Source organism: Apteryx rowi, unplaced genomic scaffold (assembly GCF_003343035.1).
Source record: "Apteryx rowi isolate R43461 unplaced genomic scaffold, aptRow1 scaffold_399, whole genome shotgun sequence".
Classification (NCBI taxonomy): domain Eukaryota; kingdom Metazoa; phylum Chordata; class Aves; order Apterygiformes; family Apterygidae; genus Apteryx; species Apteryx rowi.
In genome coordinates this window covers 692,633-719,665 of record NW_020450518.1, presented here as the reverse complement: position 1 = coordinate 719,665, position 27,033 = coordinate 692,633, and the positions used below count along the sequence as shown (strand labels likewise).

Genomic DNA, 27,033 nt, shown 5'->3' with positions numbered 1-27,033 from the left:
GGGGCTGGGTTGGCTCCCCAGCCCTTTCCAGGCTGCGGGATGCAGGAAGATCACGGAGGAGAAAGAACCAGGTCTAAACACAGCTTCAAATCCGCGCCGGATTAGCGACGAGCGGTGAAACCCCCTGAGCAAGAACAGGGGTGAAAATGTTTTCTACGATGCCAAAAATACCCAGGGGGTCGAGGAGGGGGATTTTCGCTGCGAGCCGCAAGCACGGGGCGGATTTGCCAAGGTCCGCGGAGGGCGGCGGGACCCAGGCGTCCTGCCCGCCCTCCTCTTCCTCCTCCTCCTCTTCCTCCTCCTCCTCCTCCCGGCGCTATATAGGGCTGAGCGGCCGGTGCCTGCCTCAGCCGCCGGAGCGGGCTGTGGAGCCGGGCTCTGTCCCGTGGCCCGGGCCGGGCGCTAGGTGCCCCGCCGCGATGAAGACCATCATCGCCGCCTACTCGGGGGTCCTGCGAGGTACTGGCGTGGGGTGGGATGGGGGTGCAAGGTGACAGCTTCAGTGTCCGCTTTGCAAGGTGGAGGAGGGTGGAAAGAACCTCCCCTTAAAAAGCTCCGCTTGATTTATTTTTATTTCCTTTCCCCTCCCCTCCTTGCTCCTGCCCGCATGTGCAGGATTGCGGCGCTGCGGGCGGGTTCTGCTTTCTCAGCCGGCTTTGGGAAGTCGGGCGGGTTTGCTGAAGCTGGGGCTCTTTGCCCTAAGGGTGTCTGCGCGCCGGTGAAATGCAGCAGCGCATCGTGTGTTTCGCGGTGGTGGGAAGGAAAGAGGAATAGTTTTTGTCGGCGCTGCCTGCCCTGTTCGCAGCAGTGAACTCAGCCTGGCTTTGTAATGCTGTAGTCCTTACGCTGACATCAAAACCGGGGAAAAAAAAGTATTGCTGTTCCCTTTATAGAGGGAAGCTGAGGATTCAGTCTGAAAGCGTGGTTTTGTGCTGGAAAGTACAGCTGAGGCTCTGCATTTGAGACCCTCTGCCCTGGTGAGGCACTTCCTTGGTGAGAGGAGCAGGTTGGGTTATACCCTGTTATGGGCAGAGCTATTGCAGCTATTGAATACTTCCTCCTACAGGCTGAAACATGCAGGTTAGGGCTGTAGTCACTGGAGAGACAGTATGGGAAATCCCGAAATGCAGCTGCCTTGCATGGTTGTAAAAGCAGCTCCAGCGATTTAGCAGAAACAAATCCAACGAGTGTAAATATTTGCTTGCTAGAGCCTTGTATTCCTCCCACAAGGATGCTCATCTAGAGATGTGTCAGGAGGACTTGCAAACAGTGGAGCCTTTGCATGAAAATGCACTTGGACAACAATTTACCCTCTGCCTCATAGAGGTCCTTGAGTGAATGCTATGGCTGTGCTGCAAAAGACTTTGTGCCCCAAATGCGCAAATAGATAGTTCCTTGTCAGATGAAGAAACCTGTGAAATGGTTTGTTAATAAGCAAATCATTACCAGAGCTAAGAGGACCTGAACCTGGTTAATGTATCCCCTGAGCTCCTGCTTTTCCACTGTCCTACCCAGTCCTGCATGCAGAGCTGCTGGTGGGTATCTCTGTCAGGAAGAGGTGGCATTTGCCAGTATTAGAGACCTGTGCCAGTTCAATCATGAACTCGTTGAAAAAGGTCCACATAAGTTTCCTATACTGAGCTCTGGCTCTTAGAGCAATTTAGCTCGTTTATACAACTAGGAAAAGCCAGGAGATTTCCAAGCAATGCTTTGAGATGAAAGCATTTGAATTAACAGCGTGTGAACTACAATCCAAGGATGGAGAATAAATCATTCATGGGACCTATAAAATATGTAGGGCTGGCCTGAGACCTCAGTGGCCACCCAGTCTGAGCTAGCATGTTAATGATGGATCTAGGACATGTGCATAATTCAAAATGGAGTGTGGTTTAGGGACAGTGATTGGCCTCATCTCTAGCTAATCCTGCTTAGCGATGGAAAGCTGTCTTAATTCTCTTCAGGTCAGTCTTCCTTTGAGGCAGCTCATGAGTAAGGAAACAAATATCACTGGACGACCCTCATTTCTGCGTGTGCTGTCTGCCTGGAGAGCCATCCTGGAGAGACAGGAGGCATTGCCTTGGTAACTGCAGCATCTACCAACAGCACAGCTGAGCAGCGTGACCCCTCTTGAGGCTGGCAAACTGCTCACAGCTCTGCAACCTGTCAGGGGCAACAAAATGCAGGAGCATCTTCAAAGCCTACCAAAAGTCAGGTGCCAGGCAGAGGACCTTTGATTCAGCCTGGCCTTTGGGGATGGCTAAGTGGGTGATGTGGCACAGTGGTTAGCATACAGGACCTCAGGTTCTGCTTGGTTGCATCCCATTTGGGTTGCAGATCTGATGCAGCTGAGCCAAGCAGCTCTTGCTCACCTCTGAGTTTCCTGCCCTGCTGCTGTAGCTTTAGGGGATGGAACTACCAGATTCCTTTAAGGCATTTCAGCAATGTGGGGGTGGTGGTGAGAGGAACAGGACTACAAGGTGGACCTCTGTAAAGATAACTTCCATCAGTGTCTGTGGTTAGAATAAAGTCTATTGGCTTGATTCTGCCTTCATGACAGTCTCTTCCATGCATGTTGCCTATGCAAAGGCCTGACCTTTGAGGGGGGAGACTCTGAATAGTCCATATTATCCTTCAGTCTCCAATCTCCTTGCTTGCCTGCCACATGGCTTTGTCCCAGTGTTTGTGCACAGGACAGTGTCCCCACCCTGCTGGATGTGGCAAAGTGCAAAAGTTAGATGTTCCTTCTAAAAACCTGGGCTCTGGTCTCTGCCTTTTCACCCATCCTTATGTGCATGCTGGTGAACTCTTTCTCTTTGCTGTGGCTGGACTATAGCTACAAGCTCTAGAGCAATACTGAACTTCAGCAATATGGAACAAAACTGCGGAGTACTTTGGGATGAGGAAAGAAGTGGAGGAGCAAACTAGACAACTTCCTTCAGCTTCACCTTGGAGTTGGTCTTATATGTTGCGCCTGGGATTTGGTGGTCTGCCTTGGGAGAGGGGACCTGACCTGTTGCTCTCTTGAGTAGGGCATCACTGCTACCCATGTTGCAGGGTCCCCTCTTGACAAAACTGTTTAGGATGTGAAATCTGGACTTCCTTGTGACTGAGCTCTTCTACTACTTCCCCCAGGCGTAGGTGTAGTAGGATGGTTCCCTTTCTATATTGGCACTCTGCACCAGTATGAGACCTTCTTCCCCTTGTGTTTAGGAACTCCAGGAACAGCTGGAACTGGTCTTTAGGCTCAGAGCTGGCTGAGCCACAGTGAAAACCATGAATCTAAAATTGCTAGCTGGTCTGGGATGGCTGGGTGGGTGAGTTAATGCTCATGGGTTACCTAACTCTACCCTGCATGCAGCTGTGACTGTAAAGACTGAAGGCCGAGTTCAGTGCTGCTAGTAAATGCAGACCCACCATGGGATAAACATCACAGGAAACAGACTTGTACAAAATCCCGCCTCTCTCTAATGGAGCTGCTATCTCATATCCCTGCTAACTATGCTGTTGACCTCCAGTCAGAGACGTTCTCTACTGCAGATAATGCAGGATTATTATGTAGTCTCCTGGGGCGTAAGCAGAATGCTATACTGCTATATACAGGGCAGTGTAACTATTACCCCCCCCACACATACACACTACTAATTTGCTCTTCTGTAGCTAACGATCCACTATCTAATACCTCAAACAAAGCTGGAAGTGGAGTGAGCTTGTGTACTGGAGTTGGGGCATCTGAGTAAGCCTAGACATAGAATAACTTGTATCGATCAAGTTTTACAGATGTCACATACTTAATACAGTAGCTTGTTCTGCAGACTTCTGCTCTTGAATGGGACTGAGTCATCATGATCATCCTAGTATTGGTCTGTTTATCTAATATAGCTTTGCTGTCACACCTCCAAAATAAGCTTCACTTCCAAAGGCATGGCTCAGCACTCCCATTTGCAGTTTGTACTCTGGAGGGGCTCAACTGTATTAAAGGATCAAATTTGTTTTTCATCTAAATAAGCTGTGTGATGCAGTATAACTCTTGGCCAAGAGTTAATATGCTAACTGTCTTGGAAAGGTAGCAGATGAAGTTTGGCTTTAACAAGCTTTTAGTGTATTTTAATTACCTCTAACACTTGCACTTCCTCACAGCAAACTTTTCTGGCTGCTGCTTAATTAGGTGCTGTGAACTGGGCCTTTTGTTGCCTGAGTGTGAAGTCCTGTTTATTTCCTCTCCTAGGACCTTTGGGTCTGCCTCCCTGCCTAGATAAGTTGTGGTGTCTAATTACTTCTGAAATAAATTGTGCTGAAAGTGCCCCAAATGCTGTCCCTAGCTGTGTCCATATTACATGTGTGAGTCAGATAATTTGATCAAATCTTTCATTGACTCAGGATCTCCCTAGTAGTCTCCTGCACCTGATTCTCATGGGTGCTGGAATTAAATGGCAAAAGTGTACTAAGCCCATCACCAGCTGGGAGACAGCTGGCTAACATCACTGAGCTTCCCTGGAAGGCTGAGTGTAGCTGCTATACCTGGGCAACAGTGAGGTCTCCTCTGGAGACATCACTTTTTGGCCATCTTGCCATGTAGCATCATTGGAGCCATCCATGGTGTGCTGCAGGGAGCATCCTGCCTGCTCTGTTCAGACCTACAGCAGACCCTGCTGCTTCACAGCTGGTCTGAAGAAGATTTTAGGAAGCATCTGGTCCTACAATTGCTCTTCTTTACCCTTGGCAATAGCAGAAGCTCTGCTGGTTGCAGATTTGGTATGAGAGACCTTAGTTCAAGGTAAGGAGAAGGGGGTAATAGTGTGAAATTAGCCTCTCCATGGTGCATTTGAGTGCTGGGTGAGTAATGGTTCTCCCAGTTTGGCCAGCTCTAGTCCAGCACTCAAGGACATATGCTGTGACGTGAGTTGAAGGGTTCAGTATCTCCTTTTAGATTAGGAAAGCTGTTGCTAGGATCTCTACTGCATAGATGTGTGTTGCTAAGAATGTGACCCTAGATTGCTAGGTTGTCCCATTCTGGAATAGGTGACCATAACAGCAGCTGGCAAACGCTCCAGGGCTTGGGCAGGGTGGCCAGGATGCAAGCAGCTGTCCTCATCAGTAGAAGATGGGAGACTGTGCTTCTCCAGGGTTAAACATCAGCCCTTGGGAAGAGACTGAAAAATGGACACCAAAGGCCTGTCTAGTCAGTGTCCTTCTGCCTTGACAGGTTAATCATGGGTATGTCTAACAGGCCTTATTTAAACTTGGTTATTAGGTTAATGGGTTTCCCCTGAATTAGATGTTGACTCTCCTACGCCTAACTCTGGGTTTTTAATATGTGAATAATGCTTGGTATAGACCAAAAGTTGAACCCTGAACAGGAAGGGGTTTCTTTAATAACACAAACCCAAATACTAGTGTTGGACTATTCTGCTGAGGCTAAGAGTCCTAGAAACACATCCCTGCTAACCTGAAAGCTCTTCTGCTTCGTGTCACCAGTAACCAACCTGGCTCTCCACAGCATAGCATCTTTCCAAAATGCATCCTGGCCACCACAGCTGAAGGAAAAAGATGTCAAGGCTTTCAGGAGGGTTGAATACACAGGGTGTTAATGATCTGACATAGTGAAAAGCAAGCTCAGGACAGGCTGGGAACTTCTTATATCTTAACTAGGAGTTAAATGTTAATGTTACTCAGCTCATGGTATCTACTGGCTTTTCTGGTATTGGCACTACTTGTCTAAGGCCAGATGCCCAGCAACCTGTCCAGGCTGCCGCTTCAAACTATGGATTAGAACTGCAGATTTCAGTTTACCAATTAAGATCGGTCACTGTAATGAAATGTTATATCCTTCACCAAAACCTGGTCTGTCTGTGGTAGTTAATGAACTCCTGCCTACCCAGCTCCTTGCTGGAAGTGTTCACTTTGCTGTCTTGGAAGCAGGCTGGCCAAACCTCATCAGACTTGTAAAGCTACAAAACTGTGCTTTAATGAGAAAGGTGTTGGTGGCAGTGTCCCTCAACGCACCTGGAGAGGAAAACAGCTTTCTCACTCCCTGACATGGGAATCTCTAACTCTGCAGAGATGCAGTAGTGAAGCTTGCTTGATGCTGAGGTCAGTGGAAGCATAAGTTAACATAGGCCAAGCACAGCTAGGGACCTGATCTGGGTGAGCTGGCTCTAACGTTGGGCTGAAGCTTGCTGTGTAGCTCACTTTTGATTCCCTTTACTAGCAGAAATGGTCAGGAAGGCATGTAGCTGTCAGTCCTATCTTGAAGCCATGTAACTTGTAGTCCTCAAAAGGCACTGTACTTCTATCTGACTTTCCAGAGGTTACTGTAGCTGGCACTGCTAGAGGAAATTCCTCATTTTGCTAGAAATCTAGACTAACAGAGGGATCTTTATGCACAGTGACAAGGAAGGTGCTGGCTAGGTTGTCTTCACTTCTCTGGCTGAACATCACCCAAGCAAGATGGAAAGTAACTCCAGGAGAAAGCTGGCTACCTCAAATGTGGGGTTGCTGTATTGATTATGAAGCTTTGAAGGTTGCTTTCTTGCAGACTTGATGCTCCAACATGCTTCTTCCTCAAGATGCACAAAGGAAGTCTTCTGAGTAGGAAGTGCAGCTTCAAACCTGTCAATGACAGGGCTACATGACTGGATCCAGAAAAAATTGTCCTGCGCTAATGCAGTTGTGCCCTGATTGTATATGTGATGCTGTGGGAGGAAGCGGGATGAAATTTCTGCTGTTTTGCTGGAGCAGGGCTGTGCATCACAGCTGCAGGGACTGAGGATTAGCAGGAACTTCAGTGATCTGGAGGGAGCAGGGCAGCTTTGTGGGCCAGCATGGAGTGTGACCTGGACCTGACCAATGCAGCTCTGCCACATGATCTTGGCCAGTAACTGTTGCCTTGCAGTGCCATGTCTAATCTAACTGTCTTCCTCAAAACCTGCCTGGCAAAAAATCAGTCCTGACCTCAATTCTGTTTCTTTTGTCCTAAAAAGGGGAGCTGCAGCACCTCAGTTCATGGAGGGACCGTGTGTAGGTTTAAGTAAACTGAATGGCATCTAGGAGGAAGTAGCAACGAAGCTGCAAAACTGATCCAGCATTTCTGGAGGCTCTACCCTGTGGTGCAGCTACTGTGCATTAATCCTATTGCCATCCCTATCAGCAAAGGGAACAGTTAGCAAGACTGCCAAGATGCTTCATGCATCTAAAGGATGCATTAGGGAAACTTGCCTTGTAGAAACTGCCTAAACTCTAGTACCAGGCTATATTTGGAGACAGAAGAGCCTCTTCTGTCAGACTTGCATAATATTTCCCATCAACTTATTAAGTGTGAGCTAACCTGATCTGTACTTACTATGGTATTTGCCGTTAATGGCACATCTTGCCAGCACTAACAAGGACTGAACCCATGCATCAAATAGCTCCACAGCAAGATCACATCTCTTCTAATAACAGATAACCCTTAAACAGAAAGAGAAATATGTAAATATACCTCCTGGCCTTTTTGTAGGCTAGCAGCTTGATTTGCATTTTAGCCAGAAATTTAGTACTCATGAAATAAAGTAATGAAGAGAAGTGAAATAAAACCCACTTGCAAGTGCTTCTTCCTGTAGGTTGTCTAGCATATCGGCAAATGCTACAGTGGGTGGTTACTTATATAGAAATACAGTCTTTCAGTTCAGTTTGTTACTTGGGTTTCTCCCCACTTGAATAGCTTTAGCTTCTAAAATAGTGGCTTTCAATTCCTTCCACCCTATGTACTGCTTTAGAAATATTGTGCTTTCTGTACCCTTTGAGCTGTGGATCCCAGGGGTCTTGGAGGCATTGCTCAATCCATCCTTGAGCTGTTCTGTGCAAGTCCAGAGTACAACACTTTCCTTGAACACATACATAGGAGTTGTGCAACAGGCTTGAGGAAGGGCAGATGAGTAATAGTTTAGATCACAGCCTGGTGCGTGTTTGCCAGTGGCATAGAACAGCTGATCTTGTCTATCTGTGGTGAACCCATGGGTTTCCCTTTATCACAGAATCAGAATGGTTGAGGTTGGAAGGAACCTCTGGAGATCATCTAGTCCAACCCCCCTGCTCAAGCAGGGTCACCTAGAGCACATTGCACAGCATCGCGTCCAGGCAGGTTTTGAATATCTCCAGAGAAGGAGACTCCACAACCTCTCTGGGAAACCTCTTCCAGTGCTCTGTCACCCTCACAGTGAAGAAGTTTTTCCTCATGTTCAGATGGAACTGCCTGTGTTTCAGTTTGTGCCCGTTGCCTCGCGTCCTGTCGCTGGGCACCACTGAGAAGAGTCTGGTCCCATCCTCTCGACACCCTCCCTTCAGATACTTGTACACGTTGATAAGATCTCCTCTCAGCCTTCTCTTCTCCAGGCTAAACAGGCCCAGCTCTCTCAGCCTTTCCTCATGAGAGAGATGCTCCAGTCCCCTAATCATCTTCGTAGCCCTTCGCTGCACTTGCTCCAGTAGTGCCACGTCCCTCTTGTACTGGGGAGCCCAGAACTGGACACAGTACTCCCAAGACTTATCAAAAACTACTTCCAGGAAGCAGGGGCATATGTTAGGACCTGCTCTACTGTGCAAGAGTCACTGGCTTGTACTGGAGCTACAGGATATCCACAGCGCTGAGTTAAAAGAAGCCTTAGTTGTGTGACCTGAACAATGTCCCCTGTACTTCTATGGTCAAGTGAATCAGAAGTGTGCTCAGGTGCAACTCATGTTACCCTTCCAGCACCCCTAACACAGTTGGATGTTTGCAGACCGGAGTGCTTCCCCTTCCAGGGTACTTAAACCCCCTAGCTAGCTTTGGACAAGTCTTGCTCTAAAAGCAAGCTGCATGCACATTAATTCCAAAATCCTGTTTGAAAGTCTATGGTGTAAGCTCAACTTGTCTTTAAAGGCAGCATCTGCATTCAATGCACAAATGTAACTTGATTATTTTGTCCTTAGGTACAGGTTCGAGCATTCTCTCTGCTCTGCAGGATTTGTTCTGGCTATCAAAATCCAAAGTAGAGAAACAACTTCAGATCATCTCTGTGCTGCAATGGGTTCTCACTTTCCTCATCATGGGTAAGTAAAACCTTCTGGCTTGAAAGAAAGCTTTCCTGCCTTAAAATTCTTCTAGAATTTTTAATGCAAAAATATTAACTCTGGAAAACTGCACCTATGTAAAAGCCAATTATTGTATATGAACAGCAACAGGGCATCTCCTCAGGGGTGTGGATATTGTAGAGCACACTTACATGGTTCAATACCTTGGCAATAAATTATTTTGCCTAGCTCTAGACAGTCGTAGAAGTTATAGAAGGACCTACTGCTGTTCATTTCATGTCCATGTTGTGCTCTACCACACTGTCAAGTCTGACTGAAGCACTGGAAAATCTTAATCTGACTCTTCCATGTGAATGTCCACAGAAAAGAAATTTCTTGGAAGTAGCTAGTAACTGATGCAGCTTACCTCAACAGTAGGGCCTTCCTCTGGGCTTGGTGTCCCCACCCAAGAGGCACCAGTGATGGGCATGAAGTGTTTTGGTGTTAGCCTATTAAAACAGCAAAGATTGTTAGTCTCCAGACACTGCTTTCATATGAAACTTCAGGCTGTTCTGCTCAGTGGTATCCTTAATCATAATTAAACAGGAGAAGCATGCTGATTGCAGTCAAAGTCAAGCAAGCCTCTTTTCCTTCCCAATTTTGTGCTAAAACAGAAATATTGCTTGTGGGTGGGATCTCTGGCAACCTGATAGGACTGCTGGCATAGAGCTGGTGTAATGTGAGATGCATGCTGTTGAGGAAGAAACCCCCATTGTGCTGGTCACAGCAAAACCTGGTGCTGGTGAAGTGTCACTTGCCTGGTGAGACAGCTCTCCTACCTGGAGAAACCACAGAGGGGGGGTGCAGGTACTGGAAAGTAGGTAGCTTTGGAGGAAGCTGTCTCAGTCCTACATAAGGACTCTTAGCTAAATCCAGTTGGATTGAGGATTAATGACATTGCATTGAGATGATGACTTAAGTATGGAAGGGTCAAAAGGCAAGGGGCTCTTAATGTCAGTATAAATGTCCTCTGCAGACCAAAATCTGATACCATCATGTTTTCTCTTCTTTCTTGGACTTATCTAGGTGTTGCTTGCACTTTAATCCTCATGTACATACTATGCACAGACTGCTGGGCAATTGCTGCTCTATATTTAGCCTGGCTGGTATTTGACTGGAATACACCAAAGAAAGGTAAATATTCCAGACCAGATCACTGCTGTTTAAATGTCCCTACATTTGGATAAAGAGGTACTTACTTGTAATGGGAAACTTCCCATCTCAGTGGGACTTTTTGGCTGAGTTTGAAGGCATTGTTCAGTGAAGCATATAAATGTTAGCCCTAGGCATTAGGAGTGCCTGCCGACTTTATTTATACTAAGGGCAAGGCAAGATAACATTCATTGATATCTTGCCATTGCTGGTTTGTAGCAATGGACTTGTACAGCCTAGGGTCTTTCTGTATATCTTGGTCTTCCTTCCCATAAGGACAAATGTGGTGTTAATGTTGAGCTGTTGCTAGCTTGAATTGTTCAGTACCCTACCACAACAGGACACCAAGCCAGACTCCAGCCTGAATTTGTAGTCAGGCCTTGCATGGTTTGTCCAAGCACTTTGAGGTGCTGAGCACTGATAACTTAACCCGATCAGTGAAAGATGTAGGTGCCCCGCTCCCTTGGAGTGAAATTGTTGATTTCTCTCTAGTAATAAGATGGCAGCCTATCTGATCTGAAGTCCTTTAGGCTTCTTGGTGGGCACCCATGTGGAAATAGCTTTTAAAATGTGATTTCTTCTCTTCAGGTGGAAGAAGATCCCAATGGGTCAGAAACTGGGCTATATGGAGGTACTTCAGAGACTATTTCCCAATAAGGGTAAGTAACACTTTATGCAATAGGACTAACTGTTTTAGAAACTGATCTGCAATAACCCCTATGGACATGATTTTGGACATGCACTATTCTGCCCACAATACTGAACTGTAAGCAGGACATGCTTATTTAGCATTGCCATACCACTGTTTGGAGTCGTCATGGTTGTGAAATCTGAAATGCATCATTAGTGATGGTAGTGTTGTCACTTGCAGAAAATGCTACTTTTGAGGGTTGTTTCACCAGACTTCCTGAGGCAATCTGCCCTGTTGGCATCCCTAGCTAGAACGTGCTGGAGCAGTCGTGCCCTGCCTCTGTTCCTCTCTTGTAAATGTAGCTCAGCTTTGGCCTGTTTTCCAGTTATTCCCACAGGACAGTAAGGTAACAGGTAAAAGTAGCTGGGAACCCAGTGCACTGAAAGCCCTACCACTTCTTAGGGAGTGGTGAAATTGTTATGAAATATAACTACTTGAGGGAGTTTTCCAGCACTGGCAATAGGACTAGCTTTAATTATTCAACTTGTGCTGAATAAGCTGAATTTCCCCCAGCTGATGACAGGACTCCCAGGGCATGTGGCTACCAGGCTGCACTGGGAAATGCAGAACTAGCTGAAGGACTTGGAAGGGAGCAGAGGGCAAATTCAGCTGGGAAAGTGCTCAAATCCTCTTTGGAAGGACACAGGTGGTGGGACTCTATATAAGACATGAGAGCTGCTGGTGGTTTTTTCTGCCTGAGCAAGGGGAGAGTGGGACCTTGGAACGGCTTTTAATAAACCAGCCTGCCCTAAGGTAGCCAAACTTCAGAAGGAAGCCAAGAATCCCACTTCAGTAGGAAGCCAAAGGAATATAAGCTGGACTCCTCCTTTCCAAGACTGCTCACCCTCTCAGGGTGAGGGTGGTGAACAAATCTCTTCATATGCTTGCTGCTGTTAACGATGCTGGCAATTCTTGGCAAGTGTAGGCATATGTGGAAAATATTACAACTACACAGGCTACCAAAGGCTGGTCAGCCCAGGTCTTGTAGCTAATGGAGAAAAGAGCGTGCTCTGGTGTTGAAGATGGGTCTCAAGTGGGTTGTTTGTTAGCATCAAGTCCTCAGTACTGGAACAAATACTGCCTTCCTGGTATTGCTGAAGGCTAAAATGGAACAATTTCACTTAGGGACTTGCTACAGCAGGGTCACCTGTAACAGCTGGTGTCCTTGTTCCAGCACTCCTTTGATGGCATATTTAACACATCTATGGAAACATGCTCTTCACCAGCCATGTAGGTCAGATCCGTTCCAGCTGTTACAGAAGTTTGTCAAACAATTAGATTGTTAAAGTAGGTTTAGAATGAAGCTGGGTAGATGAACTGAACTTCTGTTATTTTAAGTAAATACTTGCTAGTACATGCAGTGCATTTGCAAGAGCTGCTTACGGTTATTAACCCTTTGACACTAAGGGGTAGAGTTGGCCAAGGTTTACAGACCCCACTGGTAAATGCAATGCAAAGGGCAGAGTATCAAGGCTGACTGCTGTAGTATAACTCCTGTATCTGTGGAGAAATAGCCAGCTGGTTGCATGTTTGTTAAAACCTGCTACAGGGAGCAGAGGGCTGGGAGGTGCCAGAAGCTTTCTGCAGTTATGGAGCTGCTCTTGCTGGATGAAGCATGAACACAGTCTGATGCAGGGAGTGGTACCAACAACCAGAACTGCACGAAGTTGCTAAGGGGAGGGGAATTCCTTATCTAAAACTACTGACGTGATCAGACTTAGGGGACATTGGTCTAGAGACAACTGTTTGTTAAATCTTCTGTCTGCAAAATTCACCTTGGCTGCATTCTGAACAGTCTTGTGTAAGAGCTCACAAGGGCTTGGTTCCTCATCCTGGCTAATGGTTTGCTAGGAGGGTCATCTGCAGTGTCCTGTGCCATTTGTAATACTGAACTTCAAAGTAATGCTAAACTTGGCTTTTGCAAACTCTGCATGTACAGCTGTGCTAGCTGCATACATATCAAGAGGGGTACTGTTTGCATTATGACTATTAGCCCAGATTTTACTCCTGTTCCAGGAAATAAATGGGAAGCAGTTTTGCAGAATGTTTCCAAAACCCTTGAGCAAACCTCTCCAGGAATAGGGAGCCCATGTCCAGTGGGGGGCAGAAGCCTTGGCGCTGAAAGCTGTATTTGGGAGGGGAGGCTTTTTGGTATGCTCTTCAGTGGCTGATTTACTCTGAAGACCAAGGCTTACTCCCAGCAAGCTGGTGAGCTCAGAACTTGGACACAGGCAGGATCTGGCAGGCTTGAAACACCACCAGCATCAGCCTTTGATAAAGCTGTGTTATACCTTCTAGCTAGCATTGCTGCATCACTCTACAGCTGTACCTGCTGGCATCCAGCTTGCTTTGACTGTGTACTTACATGAGAAGTAGGCTCTGCTCTGATATCTTTTCAGATAAGGCTTTGCTTTTGCCTGAGGGAGCAATCTCCCATCCTGATTCCCCAGTAGGACTGATACCTGTAACTATCTGGAGATGCGCAGACCTGTATTAGGCAGGGAACTAGCCTGAATCTGGCTCAATTTGCACTCAAGAGCAACAGTAGTCCATATTCACTGCAGCTTCATACAAGCACTCTGGCAGTACTAAGCTGCATTAGTGCATCACACCCTCAAATCCATGGGCCCTGATGGGATGCACCCATGAGTGCTGAGGGAGCTGGCAGATGTTATTGCTAGGCCACTCTCCATCATCTTTGAAAGGTCATGGAGAACAGAAGAGTGCCTGAGGGCTGGAAGAAAGCCAATGTCACCCCAGTCTTCCAAAAGGGCAAGAAGGAGGACCCGGGAAACTACAGGCCAGTCAGCCTCACCTGCATCCCTGGAAAGGTGATGGAGCAGCTCATCCTGGATGTCATCTCTAAGCATGTGGAGGACAAGAAGGTGGTGATGAGGATTAGTCAGCATGGCTTCAGCAAGGGGAAATCATGCTGAACCAATCTGATAGCCTTCTCTGATGGAATGCCTGGCTGGGTAGCTGAGGGGAGAGCAGCAGATGTTGTGTGCTTTGACTTCAGCAAGGCTTTGGACACTGTCTCCCAGAACATCCTCCTCAGGCAGCTCAGGAAGTGGGGGCTAGAGGAGTGGACAGTGAGGTGGCTTGAGAAGTGGCTGAATGGCAGAGCTCAGAGGGCTGTGCTCAGCGGTGCAGAGTCTAGTTGGAGGCCTGTAGCTAGCGGTGGCCCCCAGGGTCACTGCTGGGTCCAGCCCTGTTCAACTTCATCACTGACCTGGATGAAGGGACAGAGTGCCTCCTCAGCAAGTTTGCTGAGTATCTAAAACTGGGAGGAGTGGCGGATACCCCAGAGGGCTGTGCTGCCATTCAGAGAGACCTGGACAGGCTGGAGAGGTGGGCGGAGAGGAACCTGCTGAAGTTCAACAAAGGCAAGTGCAGGGTCCTGCACCTGGGGAGGAATAACCCCATGCACCAGTACAGGCTGGGGGTTGACCTGCTGGAAAGCAGCTCTGCGGAGAAGGACCTGGGAGTGCTGGTGGGCACCAAGTCAAGCATGAGGCAGCAATGTGCCCTTGTGGCCAAGGCAGCCAATGGTATCCTGGGGGGCATCAGGAAGAGTGTTGCCAGCAGGTGGAGGGAGGTGATCCTGCCCCTCTCCTCAGCCCTGGTGAGGCCCCAGCTGGAGTACTCTTAGTAGTTCTGGGCTCCCCAGTACAAGAGAGACATGGCACTACTGGAGCAAGTCCAGCGGAGGGCTACGAAGATGATGAGGGGACTGGAGCATCTCTCTCCTATGAGGAAAGGCTGAGAGAGCTGGGCCTGTTTAGCCTGCAGAAGAGAAGGCTGAGGGGGGATCTTATTAATGTGTACAAGTATCTGAAGGGAGGGTGTCAAGAGGATGGAGCCAGACTCTTCTCAGTGGTGCCCAGCGACAGGATGAGAGGCAACGGGCACAAACTGAAACACAAAGTTCCATCTGAATATGAGGAAAAACTTCTTCACTGTGAGGGTGACAGAGCACTGGAAGAGGTTGCCCAGAGAGGTTGTACAGTCTCCGTCCTTGGAGATATTCAAAACCTGCCTGTAACACAGTCCTGTGCCATGTGCTGCAGGTGACCCTGCTTGAGCAGGGGTGTTGGGCTAGATCTCTAGAGGTCCCTTCCAACCTCAGCCATTTTGTGATTAGGGTGCTAGAAGCTTCAGTTTGCCTGCTACTTAGTGGCTGGCCTTGCCAATAGTGTTTTATAGCTAAGCAGTGCACAAAGACATTGAGGAGGCTTTCAGTGAGCTAAATCCTGGTCCTAACTGCCAGGTAAGGTCTAATCTCTCACTGGTGTGAGCATGGTGCTGTGTATTGACTGGACTCCACCCCACTGCCATGGAGGCAGGCCAGGTCTCAGCTAGCCTCCTAATCTGAGGATGTAATGTGCAGAGTGCCATGATCTAAAGGTTTTCAGGCAAAGAAGCCAGCACTTGAGCATGTGAACACTGCTACTGCTTATCTCCAGCAGGCAACAGCACTTCAGATAGCCAAAGTTCTGTAATCATTGCTAACCAGTGATGTAAAGCAGTGAGCATGTGTCAGATGTGTGCAGTAAGATTTTTTTCATTATTTTTTCTCCTGCTGAAATCTGTAGAGTCTGCAACCAGAGTAGGAACTGTTGCAAGACAGTGACCTTGTTACAATATTTGTCTTGCACTCTGGCTTGGCTGGCTTCCTGGAAAAGCCTTTCCTTAAGCTATCATTACAGATGACTTGCAGAATAGAAATGGAGGCTTCTGCTTCCAATGCGCAATGTAGCGGATTGGTAATGCAGTGAGCCTGAAGAAGTTTCCAGGTGCTGGTGTGCCTTGCTGGAAAGAAGGTGAGAGTAGCTTTTTCTGTGGTGCAGCTGGGTGTGATGCAGCTGGCTGTGCTTGTTCAGTTGTTCTACAAGCTTGTATGCAGGCTACTGCTGCTTCGATCCTGCATGCTTCTGCAGTCACTGGCTTGCTCAGCTCATATGTAGACTGACAAGATCATGAACACCTACCTAGACCCCTTATTTTAACTCTATTCTCTGCTGGCTCCTGGTGCTGAGCAGCAGTGTCTCTGCAGTCCCCGTTCCCCACACTTGAATGTGCTGCTTACTCATCCTTTGTCTACAAATAAAACTGGCAATTCTGTTCCCTGGACGTACTTGGAACTCAAATATTAACCCTAGCTGTTTTACAGTAATTGAACTGCTTTATTGCTTCTGTAGCCAGTTTGCATCTGTTTAAAGAAATCTGCCTGTTTTATAACTAGAACACATGGATGTACCTTTGCTCCTGCTACTGAAATGGGTTCTGTCTTGGACAGGAGTTCATAGAAGCTGGGAAAAGGTGTTAGTGTGTGTGGGGGGGTCCAGCTTCAGTCCCAGCACTAATCATCTGGCTGGTGTGCAGCAAGGACTTGCTGCTGCTGTGTCTCTTAATGGGAGCAGCAAGGTTTTAGGGAGCTGACACCTGTGTGGGTCTGGAGAAAACCTTGAAGGCAGAAGGAGAAACCTGTTGAAGGTTCAGAGCAGAGTTACAAAAACACTCATCAAATGATGTCTACAGCAACTCCCTAGGCCAACCCGTTAAGGTAGCCTCTTTTGCTCTTGGAGACAGAGCAGCTCAATATTTGCTTGCCAAGTAGCAACTTCTACCTGAAAGAAAGGTGCAAGAAAACTAGTAATGGGTGATCAGCCTTCTAAGGAAAGCTTCAGTCTTGCTTATGTGTTGGGCTTGAGCCTAGGAGTAGGTACTTAAGGCCCTTAATTTCTATCTCTTCTAGAATAAATTTAGGGAACTGTTAAGGCAGTCTCTGCCTCCAGTGGTGGCAGTTCAGACCCTGGACTGAGTTCATGCATTAGTGGACCTGAGCACCACTTGCAGATACTGCACAGCAAATTTGTCTGGTGCCTGGCAGTCCTGGATTGCCCTGGCTTGAACTGGGTGGAGGAAGACTTGTTCTCTAGAACTCCATGGTATAGGTGATGGGTTCACAGAAAGTGACTGTCATGGGATAATCTGCTGAGAGCAGTGTCTTGGGACAAACTACTAGGGGGTTGGGGAGGGGGGGAGAAGCACCTGTCTAAATGCTAGGCTGACCCTCAGGCCTATGAATCCCTGTTGTGAGTTGAGGTGCTTGGGAAAGGCTTTCAAGTAGTCAAACCTCCTTGCAGCTGCTTTCCCCTCTCAGGGGAAAAAAACAGACATGGCCGTGTTTGCATTGATTGAGTCTCATTGCTAATGCTGTTCTGATGGTCTCCTTCAGAGGTAGTCCTGCTTGTGATGTTCTGGGTGGTCTGTGCAGGTGCTGGCTCCCTGTGCACCCCTCGCACTGCTTGGGCAGCTGGGATGGGTATCAGCATGTAGGGGCTGTGTAACCCTACACCTCTGCAGCAGAAGGTCTTGGAAGGTGACCATGGAAATTAAGGCTGTAGCTTGGCCTGGGTTCATAAAAGGTACGCAAGCAATGGGCTCCACATGGGAAGGGGGTGACCTTGTATGTGGTTGAGGGGCCAGAGCTGGATGTTTGCCATGGCTGGCAGCAGGAGAACAGTATGTCTTCTGTACAACTGCTCTTGGAGCAGAGACGTGGCTTTGAGCTCAGCTCACAAGTACCTGGCACTCCAGAGCAGCAAGGACAAACACCTTATTTCAGCCAGCTTCTTTTTAAAGCAAGTGAGCTTGGTGTAGGTGAAGGATCAGGCTCAAAGCCCATAAGCCTCCACCCTGCTCCAAGAGCTCCTCTAAAGAAAAATCTCTGCCAGGTGCAACATTGATCCAGCAGAGCCACATGTCTGTAGCCACTGGGGCTTGAGCTTCTCCTACCACTGAGCAAGAGCTGACAGACTGAGGGAACAATTGCTTATTGTAGCATTGCTTTCTTTCTGCTTGGTCTTTCCTGGAGAGTGGTTTCCAGCTGACATCTGGGAGCTGTTTGTCCTAACTGGTCAAACCAGAGCAAGAGCTTTTCCACCCTGGGGCTGGAAGGCAAAGTCATCTGCTGCTAATTGGGCAAAAAAGGGAAAGGGGAGAAAGGATGGCTCAGTGCTGTGATACAGGCCATGGGGCTCTGCACAGAGCTGCTGCAGCAGCTGTGATCACAAGCATGCTCGCATACTTCCTGGAGCCCCATGTGACTTCAAAGCTGGAGGAAAATAGAGAGGAGCACTCAGCTTGTTTAATGTGCTGCTGTGTCATGCCTGTACTGCAGCTGGTCTCAGAAATAAATACAACTGCTGCAGTCTGGCCTATGGGCAGTGGTGGGAGCACAGGGAGGGGAGGAGAGAAGCAAATTCCTGGGCGCTCTGCTTCAGGGTGTTGCGATTGGTTTTGTTGAATCACGCTACAAGTAGCTGAAACCCGAGTTGCTTGCTACTGCCAAAGTACTCCTTGGCCAAGACAGTGGAGTACGTAATGCTGATGTGACATCTTGGAAAGCTGCACTTTTTCCTACTTGAGATGACAGATCATGACCTCTTCATATGCAATTTGGGGGCTGGGGGTACAGTTGTCTTGCATCTAATAATGAAGGTGCAGCTGTTGATCTGATAGCTGCTGGAGTATTGCATCTATTGGCAAGAATTGGTATCAATGCCATGTTTAAAAAAAAAAATAGATCTGATCGCTGCTCCTGTATTGACTGAAGAAATGCTGCTGTGAGGCTAGTAGGTGCTTTGTTTCTCTGCTGGGCTTTAAAGTGCAGGATGAGGCATCAGTCCTGTTGTACACTTACTGGGAGACTGAACTTGCCTGCTGCCTGGGAAAGATGCTGTGATGCATGGGATGCTACTGTTCCAATGTTATTTAAAATAAAATAAAGCTGACCCTGGTGAAAGCAGGGTGTATGTTGTGCTGTGCATGGCTAAGAACACTTCAGAGTGACCATGCTGTGAAAACAGATGAATGGCTAGGAGAACTGCACAACCTCCCATCAGTACGGTCACTGCTCCTGGAGCATGGCCTGCAGAAATGCAAGCACTGCTATGGATGGCTTGAGGCATTCTGCTGGCCCTTTGAGAGGGACCAGGCAGAGCAAAATGTCTAGGAAGGCAGGCCAGTTTCTGGTGGTAAGAACTGTATCTGGCAAGCTTGTTGCTAAGGCCACCCCTCAGTTTCCCTCTTGTAGGGTGGCCAGCAGGTAGCCAGTGAGCTATTGGGTCTGCTTTCAGGTATTAAGCAAACTTGATTCTGTTATAGGACACTGAATTCCTCTCCCGCTAGAGTACGAGCTAGTAATGTACTGAGATAGGGTCTGGAAGGAAGCATTGCTGTGGTTAGAGGACCATGAAGAACTTGATGGTTTGGGCAAGAGGCTTGCAAGAATACCTTTGAAAGCAGAATGGGGAAACAAAAGACAGGCTGCTGAAACCCCAAACCTGTTCCTGCTTGGCTGTCACAGTCATCTTGACATCTAAGATCAGTCTGTGTGTTCTATTCCCCTTGTTTTTAGGAGCTAAAACCTAATTGGTAGTTTTTACTGCAGCTTCTGAAATCTAAGATAGCCCATACCCTTAGCCCTTCTTTTGTTTTTCTTCCTGGTGGGAAGGGAGACCAAAGCAGTAGAGTTGTTCTGGGGATTTCAGGATTTGCTCGGCTTTCCTCTGGTTCTAGTCATTCAGATATGAAAATGTCCCCCCGCTTGTGCGCTCACTCTATCTTTCTTTCCTAGCTGGTTAAAACCCACAACCTGCTGACCACCAGGAATTACATTTTTGGGTACCATCCGCATGGAATCATGGGCTTGGGTGCCTTTTGCAACTTTAGCACAGAAGCCACAGGAGTTGGCCAGAAATTCCCTGGCATCCGACCATACCTTGCTACACTGGCTGGGAACTTCAGGATGCCCATTTTGAGGGACTATTTAATGTCTGGTGGTAAGTAAAAAGGCACTTTGCTTCTCCTTTCCATGCCCTTGCTTCTGAGCTGTCTCCCCTCTTTAAAGTCAAAAGCTGTGGCAGAAGCCTTCAAGACCACTTCTCCCTGGTAGCATCTAGCAAACATTGTTTGCGGTTGTCACAGGAAGTGAATTAATGGTGGCTTACTTGAGCTGCAGAGATCACTGCTCCTCTGCCTTCATCTCTTACTCAAGGACACTCTTGTCCAGAGACATATTAAGGAAATCTGGCATCTGTTAGTAGTAGATATAGAAGATGTAGATGCAAAGCAAGTCCTAATTCACATCTGGAGGTGCTGACAGGCAAAGAAGTCGCCCTAGCTCAAAGGGTAAGGTGTTCTTTAACTTCTGAAACTTTAATAGCATGCCTAGCTCTGCTCCTGGATCTTGTTACTATGAGTTGCCGTACAGCTAGGCTTTATCCTGGTGATAAGAGATGGAGTCAGTCTGTCCCTTCCCTCCTGCACAATGGTTATGTCCTCCCTCATCTGGCAAAAGTCTGAGGAATTTTTCCTCTCTGGGACAATCTGGACAGCTGCAGCCTCGCAGTGATGATGTTGACCTTGGTTTGGCTCCTGCCTGTGCTTGCCCACCTTGCGCTGCTTGCCCTCCCTGCCTGGCTGCAGTTAGCTGCTTGCCAGGAGCAAAAAGCTTGGGGTGTTGCAGGGTTTCAGCTGTGACCACTGTGCAGCACTGTGTGTGCTGCTCTCAGAGCAGACTTACCACCAAAGATTTAAAGGCTGTATTAAAATGCCTGTTTTATAGCTGAATCCTAATGCATGGCTGGGGAGAGCATAGGAGTATCTGTACTTGGCTCTGACTTATCTGGGAAATGGTGAAATCCAGACTACTGCTGAAGTTTAGTGGAAGGTGGGAAAGACTTACCTAGATCTGATGCAGAAAAGGTCTGTCCTGCCCAAGAACCCCACAAGAGTGGGGCCAGTGTCTGAAACCAGCTGATGTTATCCTCCTGCATCAGATAAGAATTGCTGATTTAAAACCTGCGGTTTCCTACCAGTCTGGGAATCCTGCAGGAGAGCAGTGCCCAAGAAGTTGGGATCTGCTGTCCAGACAGCAGTGCTTGTCAACTTGGTTCATGTGTTGCTGAAGTCACTGCACAGCATCAGGCTTTTTTTAAGATGGGGAAGGGGGGAAACCACACTTAACCTGTACAAAATCACTGGTAGAAAAATCATGTGACTAGCTAGAACCAGTTCCTTTTTTTGAAGGAAGGTGGGAATAGACATTAGCAACATCACTGCTGACAGGCCTAGCTTGGCTATTCCGGATGCATACAGTTAAATCGTCAAGAAATTCTGCTTCCCCCTGTATTTGTAAGCAAGCAAGGCTGAGTGTGATCTCTTGGACAAAGTTAACTCTATGAAAGGATCATTCCTCTTCACTTTTCTTATACTGGAACCTAAGGGAGCCACTGCAATGGCTTTAACATCACTTTGGAAGTGCTAATAGTTCCCTGAATCCTTGAGACTTGTGGATGAATCACTTCAAGTGAAACCCTGGTAAATACTACATCTCATGTATGTACTGAGTCTGTCTTGTAATATGTGGCAGACTTGTCTGATTTCTTAGAGCCTACTAGAGATTTAAGCTACAGCTGGGATTCTCTGAGGCTCAGCGAGACAGCTAGAAAAATCCTGTACACTGTGCAAATGTGCTTAAGAGCTCCAATAGCCACTAGTCTGCTTGTCTTGTTGCATTTCCTGGAGGAAGGAGTCTGAGGCTCAGTGCCACGAGCAGCAGTAATCTCAACCAGCTAACAAGCATGAAATGGCTGTGAACAAATCTGTGGGCCTGTTAGCAAGGGCTGCATAGTCGAAATGAGCATTGGTGGGGAGAATGTGGAAGAACTACTGAGCAGCAAGCTTAGCTTGTGAGCCCTTCGGAGGAAGTGTGGTCAGGGAAAACTGTAGTTGTACTTAAAGAAATGATTTTTGGAGTTTTTTTCCCTCTTCAAAAACTTAAATCTCTATAGAATTAGAGCTGTTCCCTTGTGGCTTGGAGCTGGGACTAGGTGTGACTTCAGTGCCCAGTGTTTTGGGGTATGCATGAAGGGCTTGCAGACTTGTACTGTGTAATTCCATGGGGCCCATTCATCATTCAGTTCTTGGTTCAAGTGATGCTACCAGGAGACCTGCAGAATCAGCTTCCCAAATTAAGTTGGGTAGTATTGCCCCTCCTGGTTTTGACCTCAATTATTCAGCACAGCTCAGACATGTTATGTGGATGGGAATGTAAATGGTGGCATCTTATCTTCTGCCTGGCTTATCTTGGCTGAAAACTTCAAGCTCTGACAATAACTGTAGGAAAAAACAATGAGTTTCAGAAGTAGAGAATCACTTGTTTGTATCTTTAGAGCAACAGAGCTGAAATTAAGGGGTCTCTTTCCTCTGGCTGAATGAGATCCCTGGAGAGGGGCATGATACTTCAGTTCTTCAGGGCAGGCAGTGCTTTGCAATGCTGTGACTGGTAGTACAGCTCCCTGCCAGTATGAGATAGATGGCAAGAGACCATCCCAGGGTAGGGACTTAGCAGGGCACCCTGTCCCATACATCTCTCCCTCTCTTGAGAGCAGATCAGATGGTCATGCTCTAACCATGCAAGAGCTTGAGATGGTATTTCAGAAAAATGCTTTTTTTTTTTTTTTTGAAGCTAACCATAAGAGATCTATCAGGAGGGCTTGTCCATTTGTTCTTCTTGCATCACTAAAGCATTCTCATGAGAACAGAAGACCTATTCCACAGCTTGGTTTTGCTGGGAAACTGTTCAGTCTGGCTTTCACATCCATCAAAACGTGTATTGTGCTTCCACACTAAGGCTAATCCAGCACCTACTGCAAAGCTTATTTTGAGGGAGGATCTCTTTCTTAAACAATTGCCTTTGGCATTATTAAATGTGGAAGAAAATTCTTGCTTGAAATCTAATCACTTTGTTAGTGCTAGGTTACCAGCTTGAGAAGGGAGAGTTCAATTCTCATGTATTAAACTCCACCAGCTCTTAAACAATTTCCTTATGGCTTAGTCTAATGCTGCCCAGCTCTAAGTGCCTGCTTAGAAGAACAGATTACCTGACAATATTCCCCCATCCTCCAGTCACAAGGTATCTTGGCAACTCTACCGGCTGGTATTTTCAGGATTATCTAGGCCACTCTAAATCCTGTAGCTTGACCCTTATATCTCTCTCCTAACATATGCAGGTATATGTCCTGTGAACCGTGACAGCATAGACTACATCTTGTCCAAGAATGGCAGTGGCAATGCCATCATCATCGTGGTGGGAGGGGCAGCGGAGTCCCTGAACTGCACCCCCGGGAAGAACTCCGTGACGCTGAAAAACCGGAAAGGATTTGTGAAACTGGCTCTACAGCATGGGTAGGAGGCAATCTCTAAGCTAGTGCAGCACTTTAGCATATGAAAGGTGCTCTTGTCTCTGAAGCAGCAAACTGCTTGGATGGATTCTCCTCTCTGCACTCCCGCTGTGTTGTATGGGTTTGTGCCCAAAGCCATGGGCACAAAAGCCTGTCCCTGTGTTCTGCTCATGGACAGTAGACAGTGGTAGGAATCTGCCTAGGACAGCAGGGATCTTCTAGACCTAAGTGAAAGTCAGGTGTTACTAATCTCTTTAGTGATATCACCTGTGTAGCCTCTGTGATTCCCAAAGAAATGCATATGCCTGAAACAGGACCTCCTTCAAATCAGATATGGGAATATATGGAAGACATGGTTCAATTCCTAAATAGTTTCACATGTTCACTGTCAGTACAATTCTTGTATACATCTTAAAAGTGCATCTATGGTATCATGCCAAGTCTGGCTGACTTGCTGTCAGTGCCTCGTGCTGCAAACAAAGCTCTAGCTAGTAAAATCTGCAAATGTGCAGCCTGAGTAGTACACAGCAGCAAGTTTGGTGCTGCAGTGTTGACTGCAGTCCAATGGCATGGGGTCCTAACATCTTTCTATCTTTCTAGTGCGGATTTGGTTCCTGTCTACTCATTTGGGGAGAATGAAGTGTACAAGCAGGTGATCTTCGAGGAGGGCTCCTGGGGAAGATGGGTTCAGAAGACGTTTCAGAAACACATTGGCTTTGCTCCATGCATCTTTCATGGCCGTGGCCTCTTCTCCCCCAACACATGGGGATTGTTACCTTACTCCAAGCCCATCACCACTGTTGGTAAGTTCTTGGTATAAACATATGCACTTTGTGCTTCTTTAGGCTTTTCCAGCTAGTAGCATACCTGAGTCTAGGCCATACCTACACTCTAGCTTGGTCTTGGATTCTTGACTAGAACTTAACTTTTTCCCTTCTATATAAAACCTCCAAGCACAGCTGAGAGCAAGCTAGAATAGTTTCCAGAGGCTGCAAGCCTCCAATCTTGCTCTGCAGAGTTCTGCAAGACACCTGTGTGAGCTCTTTTGGGACAAAATGCTGTGGCTGCTACCTTCTCTGATAGCTTAAATTAGAAGCAGCCTGACACACCATCCCCCTAGGACTGGCTGTGTGGTGCTGCCTGACACTTGAGCCTTGGCGTCAACCCTAAAATGTGCCTTCAAGTTTTCTACTCCCAAGCAGCAAGGCTTTTAGGGAGAGAAAGGTGCTGCTTTGCCATGCTATTGCAGTGTGCATAGGAGCATGTGCGAGAACAGCAGCTCTTAGTCTTGGTTCCTGTTACTGAGCAGGGATTTATCGCTAGCCTATGAACAGCAGGAAATGGGACTTCCTTACCCTCCTGCACAGTGGGGGTACCTGCACTGGCAAAACCCTGCTGCCATTTGTGTAGCTAAAGTGTCACATTTGCTCTGGGAATTGCTGTTGCTGGTGGGACAGTTGTGGTTCAGGCCTGATCAGAGCCTAGCAAAACTGGGGGGGGGAGCAAACATCTGCTATAACTGTAAGCTGTCCTGTGCCAGGGTGGATGTGCTAACCTAGCACAACCATGGCCCTAGAGGACAGATCTCCAAGATGTACAGGAACAATCAACCTAACATGTGAATCTTCCCCTTTTATCAGTTGGGGAGCCCATCACCATCCCAAAGATCGATAATCCATCCCAGAGGGAAGTAGACTTCTATCACAGCATGTATGTGAACTCCCTGATCAAACTCTTTGACAAATACAAGAGTAAGTTTGGCCTGCCGGAGACTGAGGTCTTAGAAGTCAACTGAAGGGACTGGCTCAGCAGCATCTCCTCCTCTCAGAATCAACACATCCTCTCCAGGAGTCCAAGCTGTTGTCATATATTTGAAAGCGTGTGTGGGTGTGTGTCTTTCAAAGGAAGTGTTTAAGCATTGTTACACCACTTGTTTAAAAAAAAAAGGCTTTGCTTTGGATAAATCCCATTACAAACTTCTTTCTATCCAAAAGAGCACAACTCTATTGCTGTGAGGATTTGGATGGGGGAAATGATTGCCTTTAATCTGCTATATAATACTGCTGGATTGCCAGCAATGGATTAGAAGCATTCCTACGGCTACAATATTGTACCCACTAGCACAAGCTATTCTGGGGAAGTGGGATCTATTTGTTTTTTTTAATCAAAAAGTAGCTGGCTGATTTGACCAGAACAGCAGTATTACAGGCATGTTGCACAAGAGCCATGTCGATAAATGCTTACACAGCACAAGGGCATTTCTGGTTTGGAAAAGCCCCTTCTGAAAGCACAGGCAATGCAAGCAGGTTGCAGAGCCCCCAGGTGTGGCACCCACTGTGCCCGGTGCAGCAAACCAAAGGACATGTGAGTCCAGTGGACCTTGATCCATACAGTGTATTGGATACTCTGGCTGTAACCCCACTCTTGTTTTTAATGTCACTTTATAAGCAGGTCTGTCCCCAGATGCTGCTTGCATGGGGGTATGTAGCAGGAGGTATCGGACTTATTCATAGCCACAATACTCCAAAGAAGCTCTAGGAGTACTGGGATGTGCAATCAGGTGGCCCCAGTGTTGCAGACCCTTAGCCGAGCCTGCAGGGTAAATGCAGTGGGACTGTTCATGTAAAAAAAATCTGCTGGATCCCAAAAGCATTTGGGGAAAGCTAGGAGTAACTCCTGCCTGAAGATGGCTTTTAAATATTCCATCCAGTGAATGTAAAGGAATAGCCTTCATGCATAGGATCTAAAACGAGTGACTTTTTAAAGTGTTTATAAAATGTTTACGTGACTGTGAACACTGCTTGTAGTGAGATTTCTTCAGAGTACAGTGTGTTTATACATAAACCTGAAACATTGCACTACTCGCATGTCTGACCTGCCTTTTCAACAGTTCGGTTGAGTGTTTCAAGCTCTAAAATGTGCCTTTGTTCCATGCAAGAGAATGGTACTTCACATTCCTGGAATCTTGCCTCTAATGACAAATGTTCATCTGTCATATTTGATAGAATATTGTATTACAGTTTACCAATTTTTTTGTACAAATTTCTAGAAATAAACTTGAGCAAAAAAGAGTGGGCTGCTTTGGTCTCTTCAGCGTCCCAGAGATATGTAGCTGAGGTCATGTTATAGTTGTTTGCGTAATAGCAGCTGTGCCCTCGCTTTTAAGGGGAGGGAACTGCTCTGCAGTTCCCCAACATGGGACACCCTGGATGGGTTAAGCAAATCTGTGTGGTTTAAGAGGCTTCTTTGCCTGTGAGCCTGTAAGGAGCTAAGGAAGCCTGTATCTCTGGGCCTCCTTTACTGAGCCAATACCAAGAGTTCATGCTCCTTTTGGCAAATTATTTTTGTCACTGCCTTGCAGATGAGGAGCTGGGATTGCATCCCTGGCCCCTCAGCTGAGGAGATGCAGTCCAGCTCCTGTGTGAGCCCCTAACCTCCTCTTTGCTGGAGGTGCAAAGCACTCCAGAAATAGCACACGCTGCCCTAAAGCTCATGCAGGCTTAGTAACAAGTGAGCGTTTAACCTCTCATCTGCAGGGTTGGAGGAGGGGGGGGGGCCATACAGGTTACATAAGCAGTCCGGCAATGTTGGCTGACTTTCACGGGCTTAAACTTGCTAGGCTGACATCTGTTTTTCAAGGTGGAAGCCAAACTTGCTCATAAGCCTTTTTTTGGCTTGGCGAAGGGTGTTTCAAAGCCTCCTGCTCTAACCTGATGTGTTACTCTTCTACTATTTTCTCCCACCAAAAAAACCCACTTTTGATTTGGTCTATCTTCTGCTAGTAGGTATCAAGTTTCTAGTGACTTGGCTGGGAGCACGCAGCAAGGAAAGCTGTGGCGCTGGGAGCAG

The 27,033-nt window shown here is 47.2% G+C and overlaps 1 protein-coding gene across 1 annotated transcript; it reads left to right on the top strand.

Annotated features, from left to right (window-relative positions):
- Positions 1–394: 394 nt before the first annotated feature.
- On the top strand, positions 395–26,238 carry DGAT2 (diacylglycerol O-acyltransferase 2). Its single transcript, XM_026074734.1, has 8 exons — positions 395–459; positions 8,947–9,066; positions 10,114–10,221; positions 10,828–10,898; positions 19,575–19,779; positions 23,014–23,188; positions 23,785–23,987; positions 24,825–26,238. Exons 1-8 carry the CDS (start codon positions 420–422, stop codon positions 24,977–24,979), a joined length of 1,077 nt encoding a protein of 358 aa, XP_025930519.1. The 5' UTR covers positions 395–419; the 3' UTR covers positions 24,980–26,238.
- Positions 26,239–27,033: the final 795 nt, after the last annotated feature.